Below are 26,832 nucleotides of genomic sequence, written 5' to 3'. Positions count from 1 at the left end.
TTTTGATATGGACATTCATTGGACAATGGAATGGACAAGCCTCGATCGCTTGACATTTGGGACATTTGGCCGACACTTTTATGTAGAACAACTTACATTTTTCGTCTCCTATATGCAACTGAGCAGCTATGGGGTTAAGGGCCATGTTTAAGGGCCCACGAGAGGTAAATTGGTGTGGCTGGGATTTGTACTCATGACTTTTCGGATCCAACGTCCAATGCCTTAATCAATGACATCTGTACATAAAACAAATACAACTTGAATGGTCCAATGTTTGTGTCTTAGCTTGATACGTTTTATATCTTTTCATGAGCAATTTGAAAACTGTTGAACTTGCACTATATTGCCAAAAGTTTAATTGGTATGTGCTTCTTTTTGAACGTCCCATTCCACATTTAGTCCCCATTCGCTGTTAGAATAACCTCCACTCCTCTGGGAAGATGCTCCACTAGAATCGCCACATTTAGACAATTAGTAGTCAGGAAATGATGTAGATGAGGTCAGGTTATAATTCATCCCAAACGTGCTCAATATGGTTGAGGTCAGAGCTCTATAGCAGGATATCGTCTACTCCAAACCCCATGTAAAGCATATCTTCATGGAGCTGGCTTTGTGCCCCTGTGTGTCATGCTGGAACAGGTTTGGATCTCCAAGTTCAGTGAAGGGAAAATTTTCTTGCTAGCGCATCCAAATACGTCCTAAACATTTGTGTGCCTTCAACTATGTGGTAGCAGTTTGGGGAAGAGATCTCAACCTTCACTGAGCCATGTATAAATGAGTGCTTTCCACTTCACATACTAACAAACCAAGATGGCCTCCTCACATGTTACAGGTTAAACCCTCAGCTATAGCCAAATTAATCAACGTCTCACTTCAAGACGCAGGGATTTGCATCACGCCAGATTGCGCTTGATATCCAGCCTGCTTTACAAGCACAATTAAACCTAACGTTCGGTCTTTCAGCGCTGACTCAGTCCTGGATTTCACCCTTTTTCTTTTTATAGCTTGACAGACCATTTTTAAGCACTAAAATCGGTGTGGCGCAAGACTTTTCCAAACTTTTTGTTAGTTCTGTGAAGAAGACTGAGGCAGAAATAGTGTCAAAGTGTCACTTGGATTCAAAGGAATAGTGTCGCTTGGATTCGTAACGTTTCTGATTGTGTGTTTTTGTTGCAGTCTAAGCGAGAGTTTCTTGATGGTGAAGGGAGCTGCGTTGTTCCTGCAGCAGGGCAGCAGTGCACAGGGTCCGAGGACTCAGTCCCACCACAAACATGCAGGTGAGAACATGCATACACACACCACAAGGTGCTAAACACTTCCGGTACAATCGGAATCGAGAATTCAACATCCAAATAACGTGAACGTATTCATGAACGTGCAAATGAAATGGAAATAAAGTTTTTGCTTGAGCACAGAATAGCTGCACAGCCTACACACACACACACACACACACACACACACACACACACACACACACACAAACACACGTATATATTTAGACATGCTAGCAGACTGAAAATAGATCTGGACTACAATGCGAATATGAATTGGTAATTAAAAAATCAGTAACTCATCTGAAAGCATACGTTCCACTAAGTATATACGCTACTGGAGCAAAAGTATTGGGACACCAGGCTTTCCCAGCAATATGAGGTTCTTCTCCAAAGTTGGAGACACACAACTCTATATGATGTCTTTAGATGCGGAAGAAATCTTCCCTTCATTTGAAGTACCCAAACCTGATCCAGCATGACAATGCCCTAGTGCACAAAGCCAGCTCCATGAAGATATGCCTTACATGAGTTGGCGTGGAAGATCTCCTGGCCATAGAGCTCTGACCCCAACTGTACTAGGATGAATTACATTAGTACCTGATTAAATACACACTCCAAACTATAGAACATCTTCCCAGGAGAATGGAGGTTATTATTACTGCAAATTTGGACAATATGTGGAATGGGATGTTAAAAAAAAAAACATGGTCAGGTATCCACAAACATTTGTCCATATAGTGTGTAGCGAGGAGAGAACGCTCAGAGACGTAAATTCGAAATGTTAGTCTTTTATAGTGTTGGCGTGTGTTTTTTTCCTGTTAGTCTGTGTGTCTGGACCAGTTGTATGTCTGTGTGGGGGTCCTAAGATTGTGTGAGGACAGTAGCTGCTGACCTGGAGGTCTATATTTATGATGGTCATGTATACATTTAGGGTTAAGTGCGTCCATGTGTATGTATGTGTGACTTATTTGGGATTATCCATCTAATTCCAAGGTTTATTTTCACTCTGTAGATTCATGACTTAAGATTCACAAGAACACTCTAAAATTGGCTCTGATGTCTCTCCACTGCGTTCTATAAAATGTTTGGAGGTTAAAACGGCATGCTAAAAAAAGAGCACTGTATCACCATGGCAGTGCATTGTGGGTAAATAAGCCTTGCTGCACTTTTTTCTGAATTTCCTCGAAGACGTTTTTGTCCTTTATGTCCCCTACCTGATCTGAAGGTCGTCTCTCTGTGTAACGTGTCGTCCAGTCGAGAGCCCGAGACACGAACATAATGCTCGTTCTAGTTTAAGAGAGGAAGACGAGGGAAATGGGGACGAGGGACAGAAGAAGTTGGATGGCAATCTGTTTTTACGTGCGGAACATAGTTACAATCGGGGTTTCCTTCAGGAATGTATTAAATGGTGGACCACAAGTTTGTTCGCACTTTGAGCACATTTAATTATTATTATTATTATTAAACCTAAAAAACATACACAACAATGCCAGGGGTATAAAAAAGGGTGTCCTTGTCCTGGAAATACGATTCGTTTTGCGAATGCATGGAAACGATAAAGAACCCATAGCACTAGCGTTAGCTGTTAACCAGGAAGTGGCTACTCTATTTTTAGAAAATTAAATATTAAATGTATAAAAATGTATAATGTATAAAAAGCGACAAGCAGTTTTAGATTTTGCATTTCTTCCCCCTAACCGCAGCGAAATTGTACTTAAAAAAACGTGACTTAAAAAACGATGTACGTCCCGAATTGTGAATTTTATCCCTTTATTGATAGATAGATAGATAGATAGATAGATAGATAGATAGATAGATAGATAGATAGATAGATAGATAGATAGATAGATAGATAGATAGATAGATAGATAGATAGATAGATAGATAGATGGATTTATTTAGGGCTGTCAAAATGAATGTGTTTTGAATAAAGCATTCAGAATATTCAGGTAGTCAGCTGACCTCATGTAAATCATATCTTACTATGTTACATATAATACTGATGTAGGTGAGGTGAGGAGGCCTGGGCTGAAGTCGGCAATATAATTAGTCTCAAAGATGTTCAAAACGTTTAAGGTTAGAGATCTGTAGATAAGGATCTTTTACTCTATAGGTTTGGGTCTCCTAGGTCAAGTGAAGGCAAAAAAAAGTCATGCTAATGAAAATGGTGTAAAATGTGAAGGTCATTTTCCACATTGAAGCCAATACTGAAAACTTATTCTTTGTCATAAGATGTCCCCCTTTTTCAAATAATCACAGAGATCATAAGCTTGTTTGATCCAGATCTGCTTCATCTAATAAAAAAAAGTGTAGGTGGGTGCAGAAGGACTGCTTCTGCTTCTGAACCAGCAAATCAAACGTCCCGCTTTTAAAGGTCCTTTGACTCACTATAAATGGACGAGTTGAATAGAACAGTACAGCCGATGTAGGCCACTTGAGATCTTTCTCTACAACCCATGTATTTGAAGAGCTGGAACAGATTTGAGTCTCCAAGTTCAAGTAAATGGAAATTGTCATTCCACCACATCCAAAGACCTCTTATACAGTTGTGTGCCTCCAAGTTTGTGGTAACAGTTTGGAGAAGAACCACTTATGGCTGGAAAAGTCAGGTATCCCAATATTTTTTCCATACAGTGCCTTTGTCCACCTTCTCATTTCTTCTCTCTCATTCTCTATGGTTCTAATCGACATTCCATGACATCCTCCATGCAGTAACTTCTTGTTGCTGTAGAAATGGATGCACATCCGGAAGACCACCTTAATACAGTGTAAACCTTGAATCGTGTTCGAGCATGAATGAAGAATTCACCAGAGAACAAGCTGTCAACCAATCAGAATGAAGAATTAACCAGAGAACAACTGTTGACCAGTGAGAATAAAGAATTTTTCAGAGAACAACCCGTCGACCAATCAGAAAGAAGAATTCACCAGAGAACAACCCGTCAACCAATCAGTATGAAGAATTCACCAGAGAACAAATGTTAACCAGTGAGAATGAAGAATTCACCAAAGAACAAGCCAGCGAGCATTGTGGCCTATTCATTGGTTGAGTTATATATTGATAAACAGTCTGTAAAGTATCCATTAGCCTTCCTTGAGTCAAGAATACCGGCGTAGTTTATAAAGATGATGTGCGGTATCTTCACAGTGAATGTGTGTGATGGGAGTGTGTTGGCTTTAAGTACTTGTGTGGTGTAACACTGTACATAAAGTTTAGATGCGCCTCCAAACGCTCGCTCCGTCTCGTCCTCTTCACTCATCGCCAAGTGAACCATTACTGCTTTCTGAATGTGCCGAGTCATCAGGTGATGTCAAGTCAAGTCAAGTCAAGTTTATTTGTATAGCGCTTTTCACAACAGACATTGTCTCAAAGCAGCTTTACAGAAAACAACAGTGAAGGTGAATGGTGTGCGTTTGTCCCTGATGAGCAGCCGTGGCGACAGTGGCAAGGAAAAACTCCCTTAGATGATATGAGGAAGAAACCTTGAGAGGAACCAGACTCAAAGGGGAACCCATCCTCATATGGGTGACATCAAAAGTTTGGTCATAAATCTTTCAACAATACAGAACAATTTGTGATCATCATAGATCCAGCATCAGCTTCTCCATGCCAGGGCCTTTAAACACTCGGCATCTACTTCTCCATGATCATCCATAGGTCCATAATCTTCACGAGGTGGGACGTGACTGGAGCTGGCCAAACCTCAGGATGCCTCGGGATGGGGAGAGAAAGAGAAGCAGTGGAGAGGAATTAGCGTAGCTGCTGTTCATGATATTAACAGCACAAGTTGATAATGTGCATGTGATCAGATGTTCTGGAGCACAAGGTTGTGATGTGATGTGTGTTATGTGTAGGCTTTGCTAAAAAGATATGTTTTTAATCTGCACTTAAACTGGGAGAGTGTTTCTGAACCCCGAACACTGTCAGGAAGACTATTCCAGAGTTTAGGAGCTAAATGTGAAAATGCTCTACCGCCTTTAGTGGACTTTGCTATTCTAGGAACTACTAGAAGCCCAGAGTTTTGAGATCTCAGGGAGCGTGACGGATTGTAGCGTGTTAAGAGACTGGATAGATACATGGGAGCCAAACCATTTAGTGCTTTATAAGTGAGTAGCAGTAGTTTGTAGTCTATTCGAAACTTAATAGGAAGCCAATGTAGGGACGATAAGATTGGGGTTATATGATCGTATTTTCTTGACCTAGTAAGAACTCTTGCTGCTGCATTCTGAACTAACTGAAGCTTGTTTATTAATGATGCAGGACATCCACCTAGTAATGCATTACAGTAGTCTATTCTAGAGGTCATAAACGCATGGACGAGCTTCTCTGCATCAGATATAGATAACATATTTCTTAGCTTAGAAATATTTCTAAGGTGAAAGAAGGCTGTTTTTGTAACTTGATTGATGTGATTTTTAAAAGATAAGTTGCTGTCTAAAATAACTCCCAGGTCTTTTACCGTTGAACTAGTAGTTACAGAACAACCGTCTAAAAGCAGGCTGAGATGCTGGAGCTTCTGTGTACTATTTTTTGGGCCGATGAGCAAAATCTCCGTTTTATCAGAATTTAATAGCAGAAAGTTATGGGTCATCCAATCTCTTATTTCTTCAACACACTCAGTTATGCGAGCTAATTGAGCTGTATCGCCTGGTTTGGATGAAATATATAGCTGGGTATCATCAGCATAACAATGGAAGCTAATTCCATGCCTTCTAATAATATTTCCTAATGGAAGCATGTATATTGTAAAAAGCAGGGGTCCCAGAACTGACCCTTGTGGCACGCCATAATTTACTAGCATTATCCTGGATAGCTCTCCATTTAAATCTACGAAATGGTAACGATTGGACAGGTAGGATTTAAACCAGCTTAATGCCTGTCCCTGAATACCGATGTAATTCTGTAAGCAATCGAGGAGAAGATCATGATCTATAGTGTCGAACGCAGCACTAAGATCTAGTAAAACTAATAGGGAGATGTAGCCTTGGTCTGAAGCTAAAAACAGGTCGTTAGTGATTTTAACTAGAGCAGTTTCTGTGCTATGATGGGGCCTAAAACCTGACTGAAACTCTTCAAAGATATTGTTCTCCTGCAAGTGGTTACATAGCTGGGCAGCGACAATCTTTTCTAAAATCTTAGACATAAATGGGAGATTTGAAATTGGTCTGTAATTCGATAGCGTGTTTGGATCCAGATTAGGTTTTTTAATGAGGGGCTTAATAACTGCTAACTTGAGGGATTTAGGGACATGACCTAACGATAGTGAGGAGTTAATAATATTTAAAAGAGGCTCACCAGCTGTATATAACACTTCCTTCAGTAGTTTAGTGGGAATTGGATCTAACTGACATGTTGTTGATTTAGCTTTCATAATAGCATCATACAGCTCTTCCTGTCCTATACATGTAAAACAGTGTAGTTGTGGGGTTGTAAGTACGATTGTGTCGGGAGATGCTGTCAGAGGTTGAACTGCCACAATTGTTTTTCTAATGTTATCTATTTTTTCAGTGAAGAAATTCATAAAGTCCTCACTACTAAACTGTGATGGAACACATTTTTCAGATCCCTGATTTGTTGTTAATTTAGCGACTGTACTGAAAAGGAACCTGGGGTTGTTTTTGTTATTTTCTATGAGTTTGCTCAGGTGTTTAGCTCTAGCAGCTTTTAGCGCCTGTCTGTAGCTAAGCATACTGTCTTTATACGCAATTCTAAATACCTCCAATTTAGTTTTCCTCCATTTTCTCTCCAGATTACGTGTTGTTCTCTTTAGGGCATGCGTATGACTATTATACCAAGGTGCAGGTGCTTGTTCTCGAACCTTTTTTAACCGGATGGGGGCAACAGTGTCTAAAGTGCTAGTGAGGATAAGGTCTATGTTGTTTGCCATCTCATCAAGATGATCAGCAGTTATGGGTTTAATATGAAACTGAGATAAATCAGGCAGGTTATTTATGAATCTGTCCTTAGTGGTTGGAATAATAGTCCTACCAAGTCGATACCGTGGTGAAACACGGTTAATCTGCTCTACCGGTAGTGTGTACAGTAGGAGATAATGGTCTGTGATGTCATCATTCTGAGGTAAAATATTTATATCAGTGACGTCTGCTCCGTGGGATATTATTAAGTCTAGTGTGTGGTTAAAACGGTGGGTTGGTCTGGTGACGTTTTGTTTAACTCCAAAAGAGTTTAGTAAATCGACAAATGATAATCCTAGGGCATCGTTTGCATCATCTACATGAATATTAAAATCTCCTACAAGCAGCACTTTATCAAAGCTGATCAGGAGGTCTGAGAGAAAACAAGCAACATGTCTCTCAACAACATGTTTCTCTCTCTTCAATAGGAGATTTACCTCAGCACCTACAGGTTATGATCAACATCCTTCGCTCTGAGGACCGAATCAAACTGGTGAGTGCACACACACACACACACACACACACACACACACACACACACACACACACACACACACACACACACTCATGTCTGAATGTGTTTTATTGACTGCTGAGGGCTGTTTGCTGTTTCGTGCCGTTCATTAAGCCGATGAGATCATTGCTTGTGTGTGTGTGTGTGTGTGTGTGTGTGTGTGTGTGTTAATGTGATACACTTTTGTGAACCTGTGCCATCTATTTATGCTTGCTTCATGAAACGTGTGTTTTGTGTGTGTGTGTGTGTGTGTGTGTGTGTGTGTGTGTGTGTGTGTGTGTGTGTGTGTGTGTGTGTGTGTGTTTCCATGTAACATTCTTTCCAAATGAACCAGTGTAAAATGTGTGTGTGTGTGTGTGTGTGTGTGTGTGTGTGTGTGTGTGTGTGTGTGTGTGTGTGTGTGTGTGTGTGTGTGTGTGTGTGTGTTTCAGTGTAACACTCTTTCCACATGAAGCTGTGTCAACTTTTTAAACGTTTCTTGAAGTGTGTGTTTCTATGTAGTGTGTGTGTGTGGTTTTTTTTTTCATGTAACACACGTTCCAGTCAACTTTTCAAACGTTTCTTGAAGTGTGTGTGGGTGTGTTTTTCATGTTACACACTTTCCACATACAGCTGTGTCAACTTTTTAAACGTTTCTTGAAGCGTGTGTTTCTATGTAGTGTGTGTGTGTGTGTGTGTGTGTGTGTGTGTGTGTGTGTGTGTGTGTGTGTGTGTGTGTGTGTGTGTGTGTGTGTGTGTGTGTGTGTGTGTATGTATAAAACAGGTGTCTGTGGACATAACTTTTGGAGATGGTATATTCCAATATGGATAATGATTTGGTTTCTCACATGATTATATGATTATCTAACACCTAATCAATCTTCAAAGGATCAATCAGTGCTGTTAAAAACCAAAGAGTTCTCATATAAAATTTTAGTGTCCTAATTGAGGTGTAAATAATTCATAATGTCTTGCTGAATCTCCCGGTGTGTGAGCAACAGTGCTTACGAGTACGCAACTGCACCATCACATCGTTCATTGTCCACATATGGCTACTGGGATGTTTGATCTTTACCGACATACAGTAAGTGAATGTTTTTCATTAGTTTTTGTGTTTTGTGTGTGTGTGTGTGTGTGTGTGTGTGTGTGTGTGTGTGTGTGTGTGTCAGGCGGTGCGGTTGGAAAGCGCTTGGTCAGATCGGGTGAGGTACATGGTGGTGGTTTACACAAGCGGCAGACAGGACACGGAGGAAAACATTCTGCTGGGGATGGACTTCAGTGATAAAGACAGGTAATCACACACACACACACACACACACACACACACACACACACACACACACACACACACTCTACAGGTATACACTACACAATACACAAAATATATACACTAAATGGTAGTATTGGGACACCTGCGTGTAAGGTTGGTCTGTGCTTCTTGCTTCTTTTTAAACATCCAGTTCCACAAGTAGTCCCGATTCGCTGTTATAATAAGCTGCACTCTTTTTGGAAGATGTTCCACCAGATTTTGGAGTGGAGATATGTGCTTGTTCAGCCACTTAGTAATTTCAAGTACTGATGTAGGTGAGGTGAGGTGAGGATGCCTGGGGTAAGGAAAGATTTCCTTCTCCCTGGGAACAGTTGGGAGAAGAACCACATATGGCTGAAATAATAGATAGATCGATAGATATCAAATAAATGGACAAGAAATCCATAAGTAAAAACTCACTCATTACCATCTGCAACCTGTTCAGAGCTGCTGCTTGATCACACCCGAACATTTTTTGTCACTCTGTTCCTCAGTATTGTGTTGAGATTTTGAGATAATTGTACGACACGACTCCTAAAAAATAATAATTAATAAATAAATAGATTACAGCAGTAGATTACAAAATTAATATTTAAATGAATGTATGAATTGTTGATCTCAACTTTTTCGAACTCAACCAAGTCCAAATCTGAAGCCTAAAAGTAGCAACAAACTAATAATGTACTACAATTTAGAAGGCATTAGCTACCCAAATAAAAAATGTATCCTTGTTAGCGGAACAACTTTTGCCTTGCTAGCAAAACAACTTTACTTTTGCTAGCAAAACAACTTTTCCCTTGCTTGCAAAACAACTTCACATTTGCTAGCAAAACAACTTTTCCCTTAATAGTGAAACAACTTCACTTTTGCTAGCAAGACAATGTTTTTCTTGCTAGCAAAACAACTTTTCCCTTGCTAGCAAAACAACTTCACTTTTGCTAGCAAAACAACTTTTCCCTTGCTAGCAAAACAACTTCACTTTTGCTAGCAAAACAACTTTTTCCTTGCTAGCAAAACAACTTCACTTTTGCTAGCAAAACAACTTTTTCCTTGCTAGCAAAACAACTTCACTTTTGCTAGCAAAACAACTTTTCCCTTGCTAGCAAAACAACTTCACGTTTGCCAGCAAAACATTTTTTTTCTTGCTAGCAAAACAGCTTTTCTCTCACTAGCAAAACAACTGTACCAGTGCTAGGAAAAAAACTTTACCCTCACTAGAAAACAACATTACCCTCGCTAGCAAAACAACTTTCACCTCACTAGCAGATCTCGAAGCCCCACATCTCAGATAAGGTGTATCTTAGGGTCTGACTGAAATCCGTATGTTAAACCTGGTGGGTAGAGGTTGGATTTGTTCTGCTGCCAGTTCCTCAGAAATATCGTAGATAGTCTAAAGGCACTCACACTCTGAGTCAGCGCGATGAGCCGCTTGAGGCAACGACACGAAACAGATGCAATAACACATCAGTACCAAAACTTTACATGATTCACTGAGTGAAGAGAAGCATAAGAGGAAAGAGTGCAGCTCTTTTGGACCGGTTTCCTCAAATGTAACACTAATTGTTTCAGCATTCCAGTTTTTGTCTTGAAGATGTCAACATGAGTAAGTGAGTCAAAGATATAGTGCTTCATCAGGACATGTTGGAAGTGAAATTAGTTTTTCAATTCAGCTACAATGCTAATGTGCCTAGCATATGCTTTTTTTTTTTTTTTTTATTATTATTATTATTATTATTATTATTGCATAGCATCTGCGCCATCTATACTCTATACTACACAACATATACTGGATAGAAAAATATCCAAACACTTCGATCACTTCATATTAGAACTTTACATTTTCCCCTCAGATTCACATGTTGGCTTTGCGCAGAACCAAACGTTTCCCAACCATGGTTGATTATTATTATATCCATTTATATACGGTATATTAATATATGAATGTAGAGATATTCGTTGTAATACATTGGATGAATAAATGTGATGACGTTCTAACGGAGCGCTTCTGTAAAAAAGTGATCTTTTGAAAGTGTGAATAAAAATGCTGAATTGTTTTTGGTTGGTTTTATTGAACATGTTTAAATCTAATGACTGGATTTTGGGGTTTTATTAAGTATGCAAACGAATGTATAATTAATTCCACCATTTGCGTTAAGAATATTTACCATCAATATAATAATCATAATACTGTAAGCATCGATATAATAATCATTAGCAATATAACAATATTCATCATAATCACAAATATAAAAATGATAATCATATCAATATTATCATCAATATAAAAATCGTCATAATCATTAATATCTCTATAATGATAGTAATTAAATTATCAATCTAAATATAATAGTATTAGTAATCATCACAATAATCAATATAATCATCATTAATATTAATATAATACTTATCAAGATAATAATAATTATAGTAATAATTTGTAATAATATTAATTATCCAAATTATCAATATTATAATAATAATAATAATCACCATGATCAATATAATAATTATAGCAATAGTTTGTGGTTATTATAATTATAATATCAATTTAATAATAATCAAATTAGCAATATAATAATAGTTCTAATAATCAGTATTAGTGTCAATATAATTATCAGCATTAATATCAATATCATTCATATATTAATAATTATTATCAATATAATTATTATTATAGCCAAAATGTGTAATATTGATCATAATACTCATACTTAATATAATAAATCTAATAATAACCACCGTCATTGTCATTATCATCAATATAATAATCATAATCATTCAATATCATTAAAATAATACAAGAAATCATGATGATTATCAATATAATAATTATTATAGCAAAAATAAGTAATAATAATAATAATAATTATAATATAATAATAATCAGCCTCATAATCATAAATATAAATATAATACTACTGCTACTAATCATCGTTAATATCATCAATATAATTGTAATAATGGTATTTACGATAGCATTTTAAAATAATGTAATAATAAATGTACAATTCGAATAATAGCAATAAAAATAAATAACAAAATAATTATAAAGGTACTATTTGTTTTTACTGTTAAAAAATAAATAAATCCGCTGCAGACTAAGTAAAAAGGGCCATGAATCATCAAACCCACTTTTTGTAAACATCTGTGTTGAGTTGCTCTGTGTCTCCTACGGCTGTCTTCAGGTTTCCGAAAGCAGCGATCGTGACACACCGAGCTCTAAACACGATCACAATGACATCACAGATGCGGAGTACAGAGCCGAAGCTGAATCACTCGGCTAGGGGGCGTAGCCCAGACACCAAATGATAATATAATCCAGTATAATGTTCGTCCAAAATAGGGATTGGGATTTAAAAATGCTTTTGACAAATACGCTTAATGGACAAAAGTATTGGAACACCTGAGTGTTGGAAAATCTTCCCAGAAGAATGGAGGTTATTATGACAGGAAATGGGGACTAAATGTGGAATGGGATGTCCAATTTTTTTACTTGGGTGTCCACAATTTTTTGTCCATATACTCTGTATATTTATGTTTCTAAATTATAATGTCAGTCCTGAAATCTTGGGGTAACCATGTGTTCTGTTTTTTTCCCTTTGCCCCCACAATAAAAGTTGCTCCATAGGGATGGTTCTGCCTCTTTGGAGTGATACAAAGATCCATCTAGATGGAGACGGGTGAGTGAGACCCCTACTGGTCAAAACACGCACATGCAGCCTCAGTGTGTAAATATTGCAGTTCATCACCGAATTTATTTGGTCTGCAATTTATAGATTTGTTTATAGATGCTTGACATTTGTAGCATCGCAGTGATTTTTGAAATAAATTAAGCAACAGGGTTTGTGCAGCAGATTCCAATTCAGAGCTCTGGTTTATAATAGTAATAATAATAATAATAATAATAATAATGGTTAGAAATGCTTATTGTTATGTGTCTTACTCATCTAGCATTTATGGTGGAAAAAGTCATTATTATTTGTTATGAAAGTATTTTAAAAAGTGTTACTCGTGCTGATCTACAGTAGCATGTGTACTCCACTATTAAAGAGAATGTTAAATGCGAAGCTAAACAGAAAGTTGGGAAAAAAAAGATTGGTTTGATCTCTGCGTTCTCGTGTGCAGGGGTTTCAGCGTGACGACGGCAGGACGCACTCGCATCTTCAAACCTGTGTCAGTTCAGGCCATGTGGTAAGACATATATAAACACACACACACACACACACACACACACACACACACACACACACACACACACACACACACTATAATTTTGCTGATCGTTAGAGGTAAGCTATGAAAGCCCGAAAAGGCTATGCTAATATTTCTTATCTGTTTTTTCACGTTATCACAAATATTCTTGCAATCTTGAATAACAAACACTGTTTCCTCACGATCAGTACTACATTTTATACTGTATTTGGCGTAAGAGCATGTTCTTGAGGCAGCGTCATTGCAATATCATGGATGGTTGCATTCATGTTTACGTTGACGTTCAGAAACTCACTTAAACTTAAATAGCTTTCTATCAGTCAGTGATTGACCTCTTATACATAAGGTCCCCTCTGTGACACCACCTCTCACTAAATCCAGAGATAAAGCCCATGCTTGGTTTTATAATATTTGTAACTTTGATAGAGATTTCAGACACCAACACGTACTCTGTGATATACACCAGAAACATTCACAAAGGGATGATTTCCTGATTCCGTAGCCAAAAAAGTCCATTACAATTGTGTACCTCCAAGTACACAATTGAACAGAGTAGGTATATATGTGCAAATATTAAAAAAAGATCAACAGGAGATCCGAAAACTGGTCCATGGTTCATGGCCATATTTATTTGAATAAAAAAATAGTGGATTTTACCGATAGCTGGGTTCGATCCTATCCAAACATAACACTCCATGGAAAATAGTACTAAACTTGATTACAAAAATAAAAAATAACAGTACTAACATTATCTCTATAACGCAACCCGGAAAAACTATCGATATAGATTTTTCTCTATAGTTCCGGCAATCAATAATGAATTGGTCAACCTCTAGTGCATTACACACAGTGCATTCACCTCAGTGACTTCTGGATGATTTTCACTTACATTTTGTCATCCAAGAAATGAACAGAACGTTGTTTGTGTTATCTAAATCGTCACGTGACTGGCTTGTCATCTGACTTGCTCACGTTGTAGAACGGAATACATGAACAAAAGCACTCAATAAGAAGTTTAGTGTACTAACCTGAGAGTGAAAGAATTGAAGTTTGTATTTATTAATAGTGAAACATATATCTAAAAGAATGCATATAATAAAATGTATTCACTCCCGACCCTGTTTTACCAGGTCGGCTTTGCAGGTGCTGCACAAAGCGTGCGAGGTGTCGCGGCGTTATAACTACTTCCCTGGCGGAATCGCGCTCATCTGGACAGGCTACTATGAGAGCTGCATCTCCTCTGAGCAGAGCTGCATCAATGAATGGAACGCCATGCAGGACCTGGAGACGCTGCGGCCCGACTCCCCTGCTATGTTTGGAGACAAGTGAGTTATTAGTTCTAACTTGATCAGGGCCGGTGCAGGTGTTCAATCAAGGCTTCTGGTTGGATGAAATGGAGAAACCTGAACCCAAACCTCACCATACCTCTATATACAATATTATAACTAAAACGTCTCATATGCGATATCAGCGATGGGAAGGTCTAATTTATTTTTTGCATCTTCGGCACCGACATTACACGTGACATGCTACAGGGTACCTGAATAAGTGTAACGCTGTCAAAATAGATCCGGGATCAGTTGTTCTTTAACCTGATGCAAGCGCTTGATGCAAAATAGCTTCATTTTACGGATATCCGAAAAGTTTGCAGTGTTTTTTGTTGTGTCACACCGAAGTGTATCCGTGAGATAATGATTCATGTCGTGTTCTCTCCAGGCCGACTGAGAGAGAGCGAACCGAATGCCTTATCAAAACCAAACTCAGGAGCATCATGATGCTGCAGGACCTGGAGAATGTGACATCTAAGGAGGTGAAAAGTCTGGGTGCCTTCTCAAATACCTTCCGACCGAATAGAAATTACCCATCAGAACTAAACAGTCAAAAACTGACCTAATAGTGTTCATCTATTATAAAACCTCTGAACACTCAGAACCGATCAATTTAAACTGATCAAAAATAACTCATCAAACATTACTCACAAATGAGAACTGTCCCATTAGAACTCAACTCAACAAACTTGACCAATCGGAATTTCTAATTCAAATGTCTAGCAGTTGTAGCTGGAATGGAGTGTCATGTGTTTTTTGTTTACACCTCTTATCAGATCCGTACTGAGCTCGAGCAGCACATGAACTGCAACCTGAAGGAGTACAAAGAGTTCATTGACAACGAGATTCTGCTGATCCTGGGTCAGATGGATAAAGCCACACTCATATTCGATCACCTCTACCTGGTTAGTGGACAAATGAAAAGTTTACAGAACAGTTAGTGATAAGTGATAGTACAAATAACAGTAATGCTGGTGGTGTTAAACAGCTGTGGGTGATTTTTTTTTAGGGATCTGAATGGAACGCTTCTAATCTAGAGGAGCTACAGGAGACTGGGTGAGTTCAACTGCATGGATGTATTTAGAAGCGGTTTGAAGCTTGCCAGTGTTAGAGTTTATCTGCTTTCAGGGAGCACCAGCTCATTTCCGATTTCCCTTCCTTGTATTTATTGCCATATGTGTTTATCGTTATGTCTCCACTCCTGTCTCGTCATTGGTCCTTGTGTTCCAGTGGTTTCCAATTCCGAGCTGTTCCCACTTGTGTTTATTAGTTTATGTATTAAATGCCCATTTGTTCAACATCGTGTTTAGTTTTCGGAAAAATTTTCTATCATATAATACGTGTGCAGACGATAGCACTTATAGCATAGGTATATGCAATGGTCAGCCATAATACAGCTCCCCGGTAGAAGAGGCTTAAGAACCTTGCTCAAAGGCCAAAGAGTGGCAGCTTGGCGATACGTGGACTTGAATTTTCCAACCTCCCAATAAGTAACTCAGAGCCCAGAGCCTAAACCTAACCCTAAAAAACCATTTCCCCCAAAAGGACCATTTAACCAACCACAATGACAAAAGGAACCAATATCATAACCTGAGACTAAATAAACAATTAACAGCTCTGTATTCGGCAAATATTAGCAGACATAGTGGAAAAACAAGGAGGTATTAATACACAGACTGAAGTGGAAGTGGAAGTGGAAACTGTGAATGGGTAAACACAAGGACCAATGTTGGGATGGGGTGGAGACCTGACAAACAAACACACGTGGCAATAAATACAAGGGCAGGAATGCGGAAGCGCACTAGAGATGCTTTTTTCACTTAGCACAAGAGGGTTTATTTTCTGTTGATCTGTATTTTCTGTATATTTTTAGATTCTCCTAATAACACAGCATTTATACAATATGATGAATCATGACGTACCCTGAACGGTACACCCCTAACTAACACCATAACCTTTTGTTTGTTAGGGTGGGCTACATTCTAAATGTCACCCGGGAGATCGACAACTTTTTCCCGGGGACTTTTTGTTACCACAATGTGCGTGTGTACGACGAAGAGACCACGGACCTGCTGGCTCACTGGAACGACACGTACAACTTCATCGTTAGGGCTAAGTACGACGCATGCTATTCAATTCAATATTCAATACAGATAGTTAGCTTTTTTTTTTAGACAGACAGACAGACAGCAAATCATAAATTTACTTAAGTGCCTTCTGATTTCTAACACATAGCTCTTTCACAAACAAGCTTTGTAGTTGATAAAAATAGGTTAAAAAAAAAAAAAAACATTTCCTGTTCTGTCTCAAGGAAGACGCAGTTCTACCTCTGCCATGTTAATCTGTATTCTATGTGACTCTCAGGGCATGCCTCAGTTCTCTGTAGTGTTGTGATACGTCATATTCATGTAGAAGTAGTGGTGCTGAGAGAGCGTGCTTGCAAAATGCGTTTAGCGAGAAGAAATTAATCTACATATAAAATATTGGTCATAAAATATTGTTCACTTTTTAAATAATAAAAATATAGAATATCTAGTAATGATTCGACATGAATAAATTGGTATTTACCCATGCAAATATGTTAAAAACGATGTAAGCATACAGGAGTATGTGACTATGGTTACAATTATCTGCAAGGCAGAACCATTTGTGCGACTTACAGTGATCTAATTTATACACCTGAGCAGTAGTGGTTTGGGCTTTTGCTTAAGGGCCTAGCAGTGGAAGCTTAGTAGTGGTGCAATTTGAACTCACAACCTTCCGATCAAAAGTCCAACATCTTAATCACTGAGCAGCCACTTTTATGGTTTGGATGCTAATTTGTTGATTCCATCCATTCTCGCCTGTTTGACTTACCAGGAAGAATCAATCCAAATGTCTGGTCCACTGTAAGATGGGTGTCAGCCGCTCAGCCTCCACAGTCATAGCCTACGCTATGAAGGAGTACGGCTGGACCTTGGATAAGGCCTACAACTTTGTCAAACAGAAACGCAGCATCACCCGGCCCAACGATAGCTTCATGAGGCAGTTGGCCGAATACGAGGGCATTCTAGATGCAAGGTATGCATTTTTCCCTGCAGAGGAGGTCTGCTTTATAATATACTAAGATATTTTGTAAATTAAGTTTTTCAGACAAACACGTGTCACTTTTGATTTCCATGCATTATAATTTGCAGCATTGATCACTAAATATTTAAGCTACTATACTTTTAAAACTACTCTACAGCAAGCAACGTCACAATAGGCTCTGGCATCCAGACTCTGAGTGTGATCACCCGGATTGTCAGCGTCCCACAGCACCCTGCTGCACTGACCCCTTATCCCCAGAGGCCGGTCCTTCCTGCTGCGAGGCTGCTGCCCAATCTTCACCCCTTGCTTTGGAACTTGACCCGTCCAACCCCCAAAATTTCAACTACTACTTCCGACGTCTGTCGGACTCTGCGTTGGACAGCGAGCCGTCAACGCCGGTGCGTATGCCGCCACCTCTGCTGGACGTGGATCGCGTCTACATTGAGATCGAGGATGTAGAGCGTGATGCCCTGCTGGACGATGAGGCGTTCGAAACCCCCCGTTTTGCTGCACCTGCTGGAGAGGGCACTGCAGCACAGACGTGCACCCGTGGTGCTGAACCTCTGGAGGAGCTGCGGCTGCGCCTTGAATTCAGCACTGTTGAAGAGGAAGATGAGGAGGAGGCAAAGAAAGAACAAGAGGAGATGCAGGCACTGGCTGAGGGGGGTAGAAGAGAGAGAGAAGGAGTAGGGGAGGAGAGTGGCATTGATCTGGGTAAAATGAATCACCTGTGCAACGAGAACTCCAACAACAACAACCACCTTCGAACACAAAACAGTCTAGCTGTGAGTAAAGCTTTGCTAACTTTTTTGATTTGGTGTTGCTTAAGTCCTTACTGTGGCTGTTAGAAAGCAATTCTGCCAAATGTCCTGTTATTATAAAAGCTATTCTATATAAGTTTTGTTTAGATTGCTTGATAACTTTGTATACATGATGTTTGGCTTAAACCTTTTTGGCAGTAATTTTCTGTTGTCTGCCTTTTCTGTATAGGAGACTACCCTTAAAAAACAGACATCTAAATCCAGACCAGTATTCAGTTCCTCCTTAACACCAAGTACTGTCTCTGATGTTGTTGGATCTGTATTTGGCCCCTTAACACTCTGTGGTGTGCCTAGTATCTCTGTCGATGTGCCAACTTGCACCAATGTTGCCATCAAGCCCATCACACCCACACGACTGTGGCCCTGTGGCCCAAACTGCAAGTGTCCCAAGTGCAGCAAGACAGCTACTGATTTGTGCCTAGCATCAGTTGCCCAACCCTCGGATCATAAGGACAAGTCTAGAAGCCAGCCACAGAAACCAGATCTTCAAAAAACAAAAAAGGATACAGCACTGGGGCTAGTGTTGAAAGAAATTGATGGTGCAGCAGGCAAGGACAAGGTAGAAGAAAGGTTACCAGGCCTACCTAGAGAGGGGAACTCTCAGCAAAAGCAGGAGGCACTAGACCAGCTACAAAGGTCCGGCCTGGTCCGGCGCCGAGCTGAGAGGCTGGAGAAACTTTCAGGCATGTTCCAGGAACGGTTCCGCGAACACGCTGCTGCACAACACTCTGCCGAGACACCAGAGCGTCCTTCGGCGGCTATAGACCCTTTGTCTGGAATATCAGACTTTTGGACATCAGTACCACCTGCAGTTGAAGACACGGGAGCACTGACGCTAGTCTCATCCCCGCACGGCTCCACGCTGACACGCAGCTCAAGCAGCGACAGCATCCGCAGCATTCGTGGAAAGCCTGGTCTGGTGCGCCAGAGAGCACAGGAAATCGAAGCAAGGATGCGTCTGGCCGGGCTCACAGTGCCTTCCCGTCTAAAGCGCTCCAACTCGTTAGCCAAGCTTGGAAGCCTCACCTTCTCCACAGAGGACCTGTGTTCCTCAGCATGCTCTTCTGATGCTGGCACTCTTCTTCTTCTCACACTTTCCCCAGAGCCAGAGGGGACCATCAGTCCAGAATGGGATCATGCCAATCTCTGCTCTGCCACTACAGCCATGGAGCTCTTCCGTCCAGGAGCAGCAGGAATACCTGAGCCCAGAAGCTGACAGTAAGGAAGGGGGATTTGTGCAAGGTTATGTTGTACTTGGACAAAGACACCCTTCCTGAAATGCTCCCTCTCTTGAACAGGAGGATTGGCCATTCGCAAATCAGTACCCAGGTTGGACGTTAGGGTTTGCAGTCAAAAAAAGATCTCTTTAATGGGTGGATCAGGAAAGGCTTTGCTGAAGTGTCTGTGACTTGTGTGCAAGGACTGTGCTTGATCCATAATAAATGTAGAGTTCGGGGGAAAAACAGGGTTTGCATCACAAAAAACTGCTGTCCCAAAAGCATTGACCACTGGTAGTCCGCAAATACGGCATCAACAGGGAGCATCGCGGTGAGGTTCTGAACAGTTGCACGGAAGGACTATGCAGTAGACGAATGAAAAATCGAGTTTGAACAGACCTTTTGAATGCTGTGAATATAAAAAAAATGCTCCTCAAGGAAACAGGATATCCAAATATCTCGAGATGGCTCAAGTGGTTTTAAGCTTTTGTTGCATGGAACTCAAGCTGAAGATGTGTCATAAGAACTATTTGTATGCCGAGTTCTCTTCAGCCAAGCATCCAAGGGAACCATTGCTTTGGTTCTCCTTCCTGCTGAGCAGCCATATTTCACAAGAAATTGCTACCTTGTTTGTTTGTCTACAAGTCTGGTCTGGTGTGAATCCCATCTTACTTGTCCATTTTAATGACACTTATGGATACTTCTGAACAGCCTAAGGAAAGGGAATTTTCAATTCCCTGCTGGTTACTTGGTGTGCTGGGAAGTTCAATGGATGAACACAATTCTGTTTCAATCTTCCTCTGCTGTTTACTCTGCTATGTATATCAACAAATTTTGCTGGAGATACTTAGCTGTATTTTGCTTTGGTCTGAATTCCACGGTTCATTTTTGTTAACTCTGGGCACATGATGGTAGGTAGGACCTCTTTGAAATATGACCTTGAAAACACTAAGATGTGTTCTGGTCCAGACCCTCATTTTTCTTGAATGCTTTAATATGGAATATATCGCTGTAGCACCTTAGGGATCTGTCCAAAAAAATTTCATTTAGTGAAAGCGATGTATCTGGGGGCTACGTAATTCACTTCCCCAGTAGTCATTTACCCCAGTTTTTCGTTGGATGATAAGATTCGAATCCTGGTTGTTTTATACCACAAGAGCTATAATTTCCAGCGGTATAGAACTCTACAAGGGCAGCTCTTGTCAACCCTTAACTTGGCACACACTCTGTGTGTTCTACAGGTGTACTGGGTTATAGCACAAAAAAACATTTTAATAATTCCTTAAATCCATAAAGAAGCATATGACGAACCAGCAATGCCATATCAGTGGATGCGGAAACATCCTAGAAACCCAGCACGAGGGCGTGTTTGGAACATCGGGGCGCCAGATGAGATTCCTGAGTACTCTGCGTTCATGCTAGCTAGCGAAAAAAAAACAGCAGCAGGCATCTGTTTCATTTTGCCACACAGGGTGTACGGTTGTCACCAATTCCAGCAATAAGAGCCAGGGGATATAGGTGGCAATTTAAATTACGTTTTCAATTCGGTACAATTTTTACAATGCTAATTTCTTCTCGCCATGGGTTGCCATTTTACGCCCTTTCCATACTTCAGTTCCTATTTGCATTTACTTCTGAATTGTTTGCCAAAAGAGTCTCCTCTTGGTGCAGTATTTCTATGAGTACTACACTTTACTACCAATTTCCAGGAAATTTCTTGTCTTCCTGTAACCTCAAGTTTCCCAAAGTCCTCTTTTCAGTCTTCTTATGTCAACAACTTGCTTTTTTAAAATTTATTTATTTATAGTTGTATTTAACTAAATTAAAGTTAATGCAAAAAAAGGCTCCATTCAACCTACGACAAATCCTTTTATTGACAGCTGTATAACCATATCGATTATATATCTATTTTTGTTGACTAGCAGCTGTAGGTTGTGGTGTATAATATAATGTAAGCTCCAGCGAAACAGCTGTTACTATGGAAACTTATCAGAACAATCAAATGAATATAAAGCTGTGATTTGCCTTGAGACAGGCTGCACTTGCATATTATTAGTCTACACCATCCGACCAATCGGAATTAAGGATTTCAACTTACGACGATGGCCAATATTGCATACACGAGCAAAGCCAGCTGCTAGCATGAACCCAGAGTACATATCACAAGATTCTCTCCTCTGGAAGCTTCCTGATGTGACCATGTTCTAGTGACAGATCGCCTTCTATAGAACGAACCGCGTCGAGATCGAAACCTGAGGTCTGTTTTATTCCTGCTGAACAAATATGAATGGGATTATTATTTTTTTATTTCAGAATATGATCACATCTTGGTGTGTTTATGAAATATGTTTCAGACCTGAAAAAACAATCACAGATACACAAACACAACCATGTGTATTTGTGTATTGTAAGTGTGTGTGTGCCATGTGTGTGTATTATTGCATTCCAACATGACAGAGTTTGGGAGTTCGAGATCTTGTGACGTACGTCAATGTGTGCTGTCGAACAATTTGTGAGAAAAATGTGAACGATCGCAAGATTTTCATTGTCTCTATAACTCTCACACACACACACTCAAACACACACATGTACTCGATGTTCAAGCACACTCACACAGCAATCACAGCTACTCTCACACACAATCATTCTTACATCCAGTTTGTTCCCTTTTCAAACCAGCCACATTGAAATACTTGAGTTATTTATTATGCAAATTTTTTTTTTATTATTATTTTATACGCCTGACAAATGCTGTTCTATTGTTCCCTGAGCGCGTGTTCATGACTGCGTCCTGTATATACCTTCGCATGCGAGCGCGAGTGACGTCCCACACAACCGTGCGATTACTGTGAACTATTTATCAGACAGAGAGAGAAAAAAAATCCCTTTCGAGTGTGTGAGCGCAAGTTAGTATTTATCCATGAGCAGGCTCATACGATACACACCCACACACACCAATGCACATGCTCCAGGCGAATGCACATGCATCCCAATGCACTGTATGGTCTCGTAGGTGACGGAACAGACGGTACTTGCGTCCTCATGACAACTCTGAAAGGGAGAATCTTTTTTTATTAGGAATCTTTTTTTTTTTTTTTTTTTTTTTTTTTTTTTTTTAAATGGAAAAAAGCCACTACTGTACATGTGCACATTAAGCTGAATACTTGCTTCCAAAAATACCTGATGTACTGTTAATAGAAAAAAAAAAAGGAAATCGAAAAAGGTTAGAGGATATGACTGATATTTTATCTCAAATCCCCATGTTTTTATTATATATATATATATATATATATATATATATATATATATATATATATATATATATATATATATATATATATATATATATATATTGTGTGTGTGTGAGAGAGAAAGAGCATTTTAATGTATATTTGTTTTTACCGCAAATGTGCTTCGTATCGTCGTGCAATTTTCGGATTACTCGTGTTAGTGTGGAACTGTACTGACAGACGGTGCTTGGCCCCCTTTTATTACTCATCGCTACAAACAGAGGCACAAGCGCATTAGTTACTGCCTGTGATTTTAAAAGAATCTCTACACTGATTATTATTATTAGTATTTTTATGCCCAGGAATGACGCTTCATGTGACATTTTGTTCCCCCATAGTTAGGTCAAAGTTTTGCCAACTAACCCAAGAATCACCACTCTTCTGGGAAGATGACCAAGATTTAGTAGTGTGCTTTTTAAGCTTTGTGCTCATTCAGCTATTTAGTAAGGGCAAGTACTGATTCAGGGGAGGTTGTGAAAATTTCATCCCAAAATATTGTTCAATATTGTTGAGGTCAGAGCTCTATAGCAGGAGATCTTCTACTCAAAGCCATGGCAAGCATATCTTCAAGAACCTGGCTTTGTGCACAGGGGCATTGTCATGCTGGAACAGTTCAAGGGAAAATGATTCTACTGCATTTAAAAAAATATCCACACAAGCACATATGGCTGAAAAAGTCAAGTATTCCAATACTTTTGTCTATATAGTGTATTTTTATTTTCATCACATGGGTCATGTGACTTATGCGACTCAAAGCAGGGTAGCCGTAGAACAGGTAGGGACTAATCTAACTCTTTGTCTGCGCATTGACTTGACACTACGCAGTATATGGTGTTTAGACGAGGAAACTTTGGGAGACGCCAAAAAGCGTGCTTTTCGGATTTTTTCCGCAGCCCGTGGGCGTATTTCATGAACGATTCAAAGCGTGACCTACAACGTATCAATGCTGACATGCTGAAGAGATATTCACCAAACGACCCCGAGTGGCGCAGTTTTTGGCGGTTGTGCTTTTTCACTGTACGACGTACACTACCTTGAGATTTCATCAGGAACGAGCCTATTCATCTTTCCAAACCAAGCACTTTACAGATCTTTCCTCACATATTTGACCCGTTCGTCAATCCATAATCATATTCGGGTTTCCTAAAATCGTCCGGAAGAACAGGACTTTCACTCCGCTTTTCTAAGGTTTATTGATGAGGCGTTTCGGATTCGGAAACCCGCAAATGATTTTCCAGATTGAGTATTTGCATCTTGCCAATCCTGTTCCACTGAGCCACTGAACATCCATCACCCACGTTTCAAGCTATTGGCGTTTTTGCTTCGGATGCCATTTAACGTCATCAGGAGTTGCCGGTTGTGTCATTCCCAACAGTGTTGCGTTATTAATGTCGAAGTGCCTTACAGTGAAACACCAGAGGCATGGTTCACTTGGTATCTTCTTTCCTCCTATTATGCCAACAATTGTGTTTTGTGTTTTTCCTCAGAAGAGCATAAAGAAATGATCAGCAACCTTCTTGCGAACAAATGTCATGGTCGAGTTCTCCCCCCTCCGAACAGAACACTCTTCTTTTTTTTTTTTGGCCCAGTCATAACCAAATGCGAGTTCTATGCCAGTCGGTCAGTATATTTGTTTCATGAGGTAGCTAGTTTCGCCTGCTCAATGCTTGATGCCACTTTTACCGCACCTTTAGGAAGAATGGTTCGAGGGAACTTCATCGCTACACGAATCGTACGTGACGTTGTGACGTATCTGGGCCGCACCACCGAAGTAGCCATATCGTTCGCTGTGGCCCTTGACGCGAATACGGAGAGGTCGTAATGTGTACGCAATTATCTTATGCCACTACTGTTCATTTCGGGTTTCTATTTAAGTATGCAGTCGATTTTATAATTTTTCCTTTTTTTTTTTTTTTTTGTCTTTTTGTACCACAGGATTTTTTTTCGCTGTAGTTCTGGCGCATATTGCACTTTGTATATCTATTTTTTTTTTGTGGAAATTATGTACTGTGTGTATATTATGGAAATAAAATTTTTTTTGCCATTCAGTTCTGTTCAGGCTACTGTGTTACTGTACTCCTGTGGCATTTCAGTCTGTTTTTTTTTTTTTTCTCCAAGCTGCAGACACAAAGTGAAAAACGACGACAGCGTTTTAGTGCCACGTAAAAATTTTTATTTATTTTTGAACATTACGTGATTAAAGTCATAGCAATACGAGAATAACGTCAAAATGACAAGAATAAAGTAGCAGCAGTATAAGAATAAGTCGAAATGAATAGTTCTCCAGGGTTGATTTCTTTGAAAATCATTCGCATAGTCTCTTGAGGAACGACGTATCCTTTTCGAATAGCACTTATATAGATGCAACCATCGATATCATCTGAAAGAGGCCATTTCCTCAAAGTCTGGTTGATTTTTTTTTTTCTTCTGAATCAATAAGGTTTCCTACATAAACAATTTTTTTTCCTTTATTGTTGAATTCTAACCTAAAGTAGGATTTAACCAAATCCTCCACATCTGTTTTCTGTAAAACAGTGAAACGTTTCTCTCCATTCTCTGATTTCTCTCAAAATATAGTATTACCACATTGCTACGAATTATTCTCGTAATTTTGACATTATTCTCGAAATATTTCGACTTTATTCTTGTATTGCTACGACTTTATTCTCGTAATCTTAGATTTTTATAAAAAAAAAAAATTTCTAACGTGCCACTAAAATACTATTGTAGTAAAACAGACATAATATCAATAATGTGTAATAGATTTGCAGAATAATATATATTTATTTTATGAATTTAATTCAGATTCAATCATAGGCTACATGCTTTTAATGTATATGTGCTGCACAGTGTTACGTGGCACATGTTGCTTGGCTCCCTTTTTAGTCCGCATCATCGTATAGAGAGAGCTGATTGGCAAAAACATATTAAACTGGTCACGACTTCGAAAACCGCCATATGCATTCCTTGGAAGTGTTTCTGTATAGGAATCGCACACCAGCGTTTACTCTATTGGCAAATACTGAGAGGCTCCAGACCAGACAGACGTTTAGGAAAGCATTTGTTTTATTTTTTTGGATTTGTGAGTCTTTTAGACTTCAGTTCAGGATTCATAGAAATTGGGCTGAATTAAGGTAAAATTATAAATATTAAAGTATGAACCAATATCTGATGTGTGAAGCTTTTGTATAAAAATCTGCCTGGCAAGCGACCACACCAGTGTGAATTTTGAACTGGATAGCCATACCATATACCACCATATGACTAATTGTCTTGGATGTCTTTCATTCACAACTTTGATTATTTACAAGTGGAAAACTTTCCTAGAGGGTTACCATAGTCCAGACCTCAAAGACCTGATCTGTGTATAAACAAATGGCCACAAACCTCGATGAACTGAAGCAACACTGTAAAGAAGAGTGATGCAAAATTTCTCCACAATGATATGAGACACTGATAAAGTTACACAGAACATAATTACTCCAAGATATTTTTTACACATGGCTTCTCTATTTTGGCGTGATTTTTGCCAAATAAATAATGACGTGTTGGTGTACATCTGATTCGAAGACCTGCTAAAAAACAGATGATTTTTGTTATGTCCTGATAAGTAAAAAACAGCTAAATCAAAATGGTTGTATTTTCTTTTACACATAACTGCATGTTTGGAAGCACACTTTTTTATGAGAGAAAAGTCTGGCTTGACTTTACTGCTTTAATGATGGCTAGAAAGGCCGATTTTTTTCTCCTCTCCGATTGGCTAAAAGAGTTGGCATGCTTGGCACGGCAGTGTGGTTGAGCTCAGCTCATGCAGCCACCGGCCGCTGGCATTAATTAGCATGACATCAGTGTGGAAAAGCTTGTTTTTCCACATAATAACTGTGTTCAAGGAAGAGAAATGAA

At 39.4% G+C, this 26,832-nt stretch overlaps 2 protein-coding genes across 4 annotated transcripts in view; one reads left to right on the top strand and one right to left on the bottom strand.

Annotated features, from left to right (window-relative positions):
• ssh1a (slingshot protein phosphatase 1a) overlaps positions 1–22,816 on the top strand; it is a 45,653-nt gene extending 22,837 nt beyond the window's left edge. For both annotated transcript variants that reach the window (XM_083526355.1, XM_083526356.1), the window contains 13 exons: positions 1,177–1,277; positions 7,619–7,683; positions 8,853–8,974; positions 12,610–12,672; positions 13,118–13,183; positions 14,335–14,529; positions 14,921–15,014; positions 15,309–15,437; positions 15,542–15,588; positions 16,502–16,648; positions 17,392–17,592; positions 17,759–18,386; positions 18,592–22,816. In XM_083526355.1, coding sequence (XP_083382481.1) covers positions 1,177–1,277; positions 7,619–7,683; positions 8,853–8,974; positions 12,610–12,672; positions 13,118–13,183; positions 14,335–14,529; positions 14,921–15,014; positions 15,309–15,437; positions 15,542–15,588; positions 16,502–16,648; positions 17,392–17,592; positions 17,759–18,386; positions 18,592–19,638 — 2,905 coding nt within the window. In that variant the 3' untranslated portion in view covers positions 19,639–22,816. The remainder of the gene's footprint in view (positions 1–1,176; positions 1,278–7,618; positions 7,684–8,852; positions 8,975–12,609; positions 12,673–13,117; positions 13,184–14,334; positions 14,530–14,920; positions 15,015–15,308; positions 15,438–15,541; positions 15,589–16,501; positions 16,649–17,391; positions 17,593–17,758; positions 18,387–18,591) is intronic.
• The window catches only part of LOC310717971 (D-amino-acid oxidase-like), a 188,335-nt gene that overhangs the window by 39,124 nt on the left and 122,379 nt on the right, over positions 1–26,832 (bottom strand). The window lies entirely within an intron of this gene.

This window comes from Silurus aristotelis, assembly GCF_946808225.1.
Source record: "Silurus aristotelis genome assembly, chromosome: 23".
Taxonomy (NCBI): Eukaryota; Metazoa; Chordata; class Actinopteri; order Siluriformes; family Siluridae; genus Silurus; species Silurus aristotelis.
The sequence above is the reverse complement of the archived record's forward strand: the minus strand, read 5'-3'. Positions and strand labels throughout refer to the sequence as shown.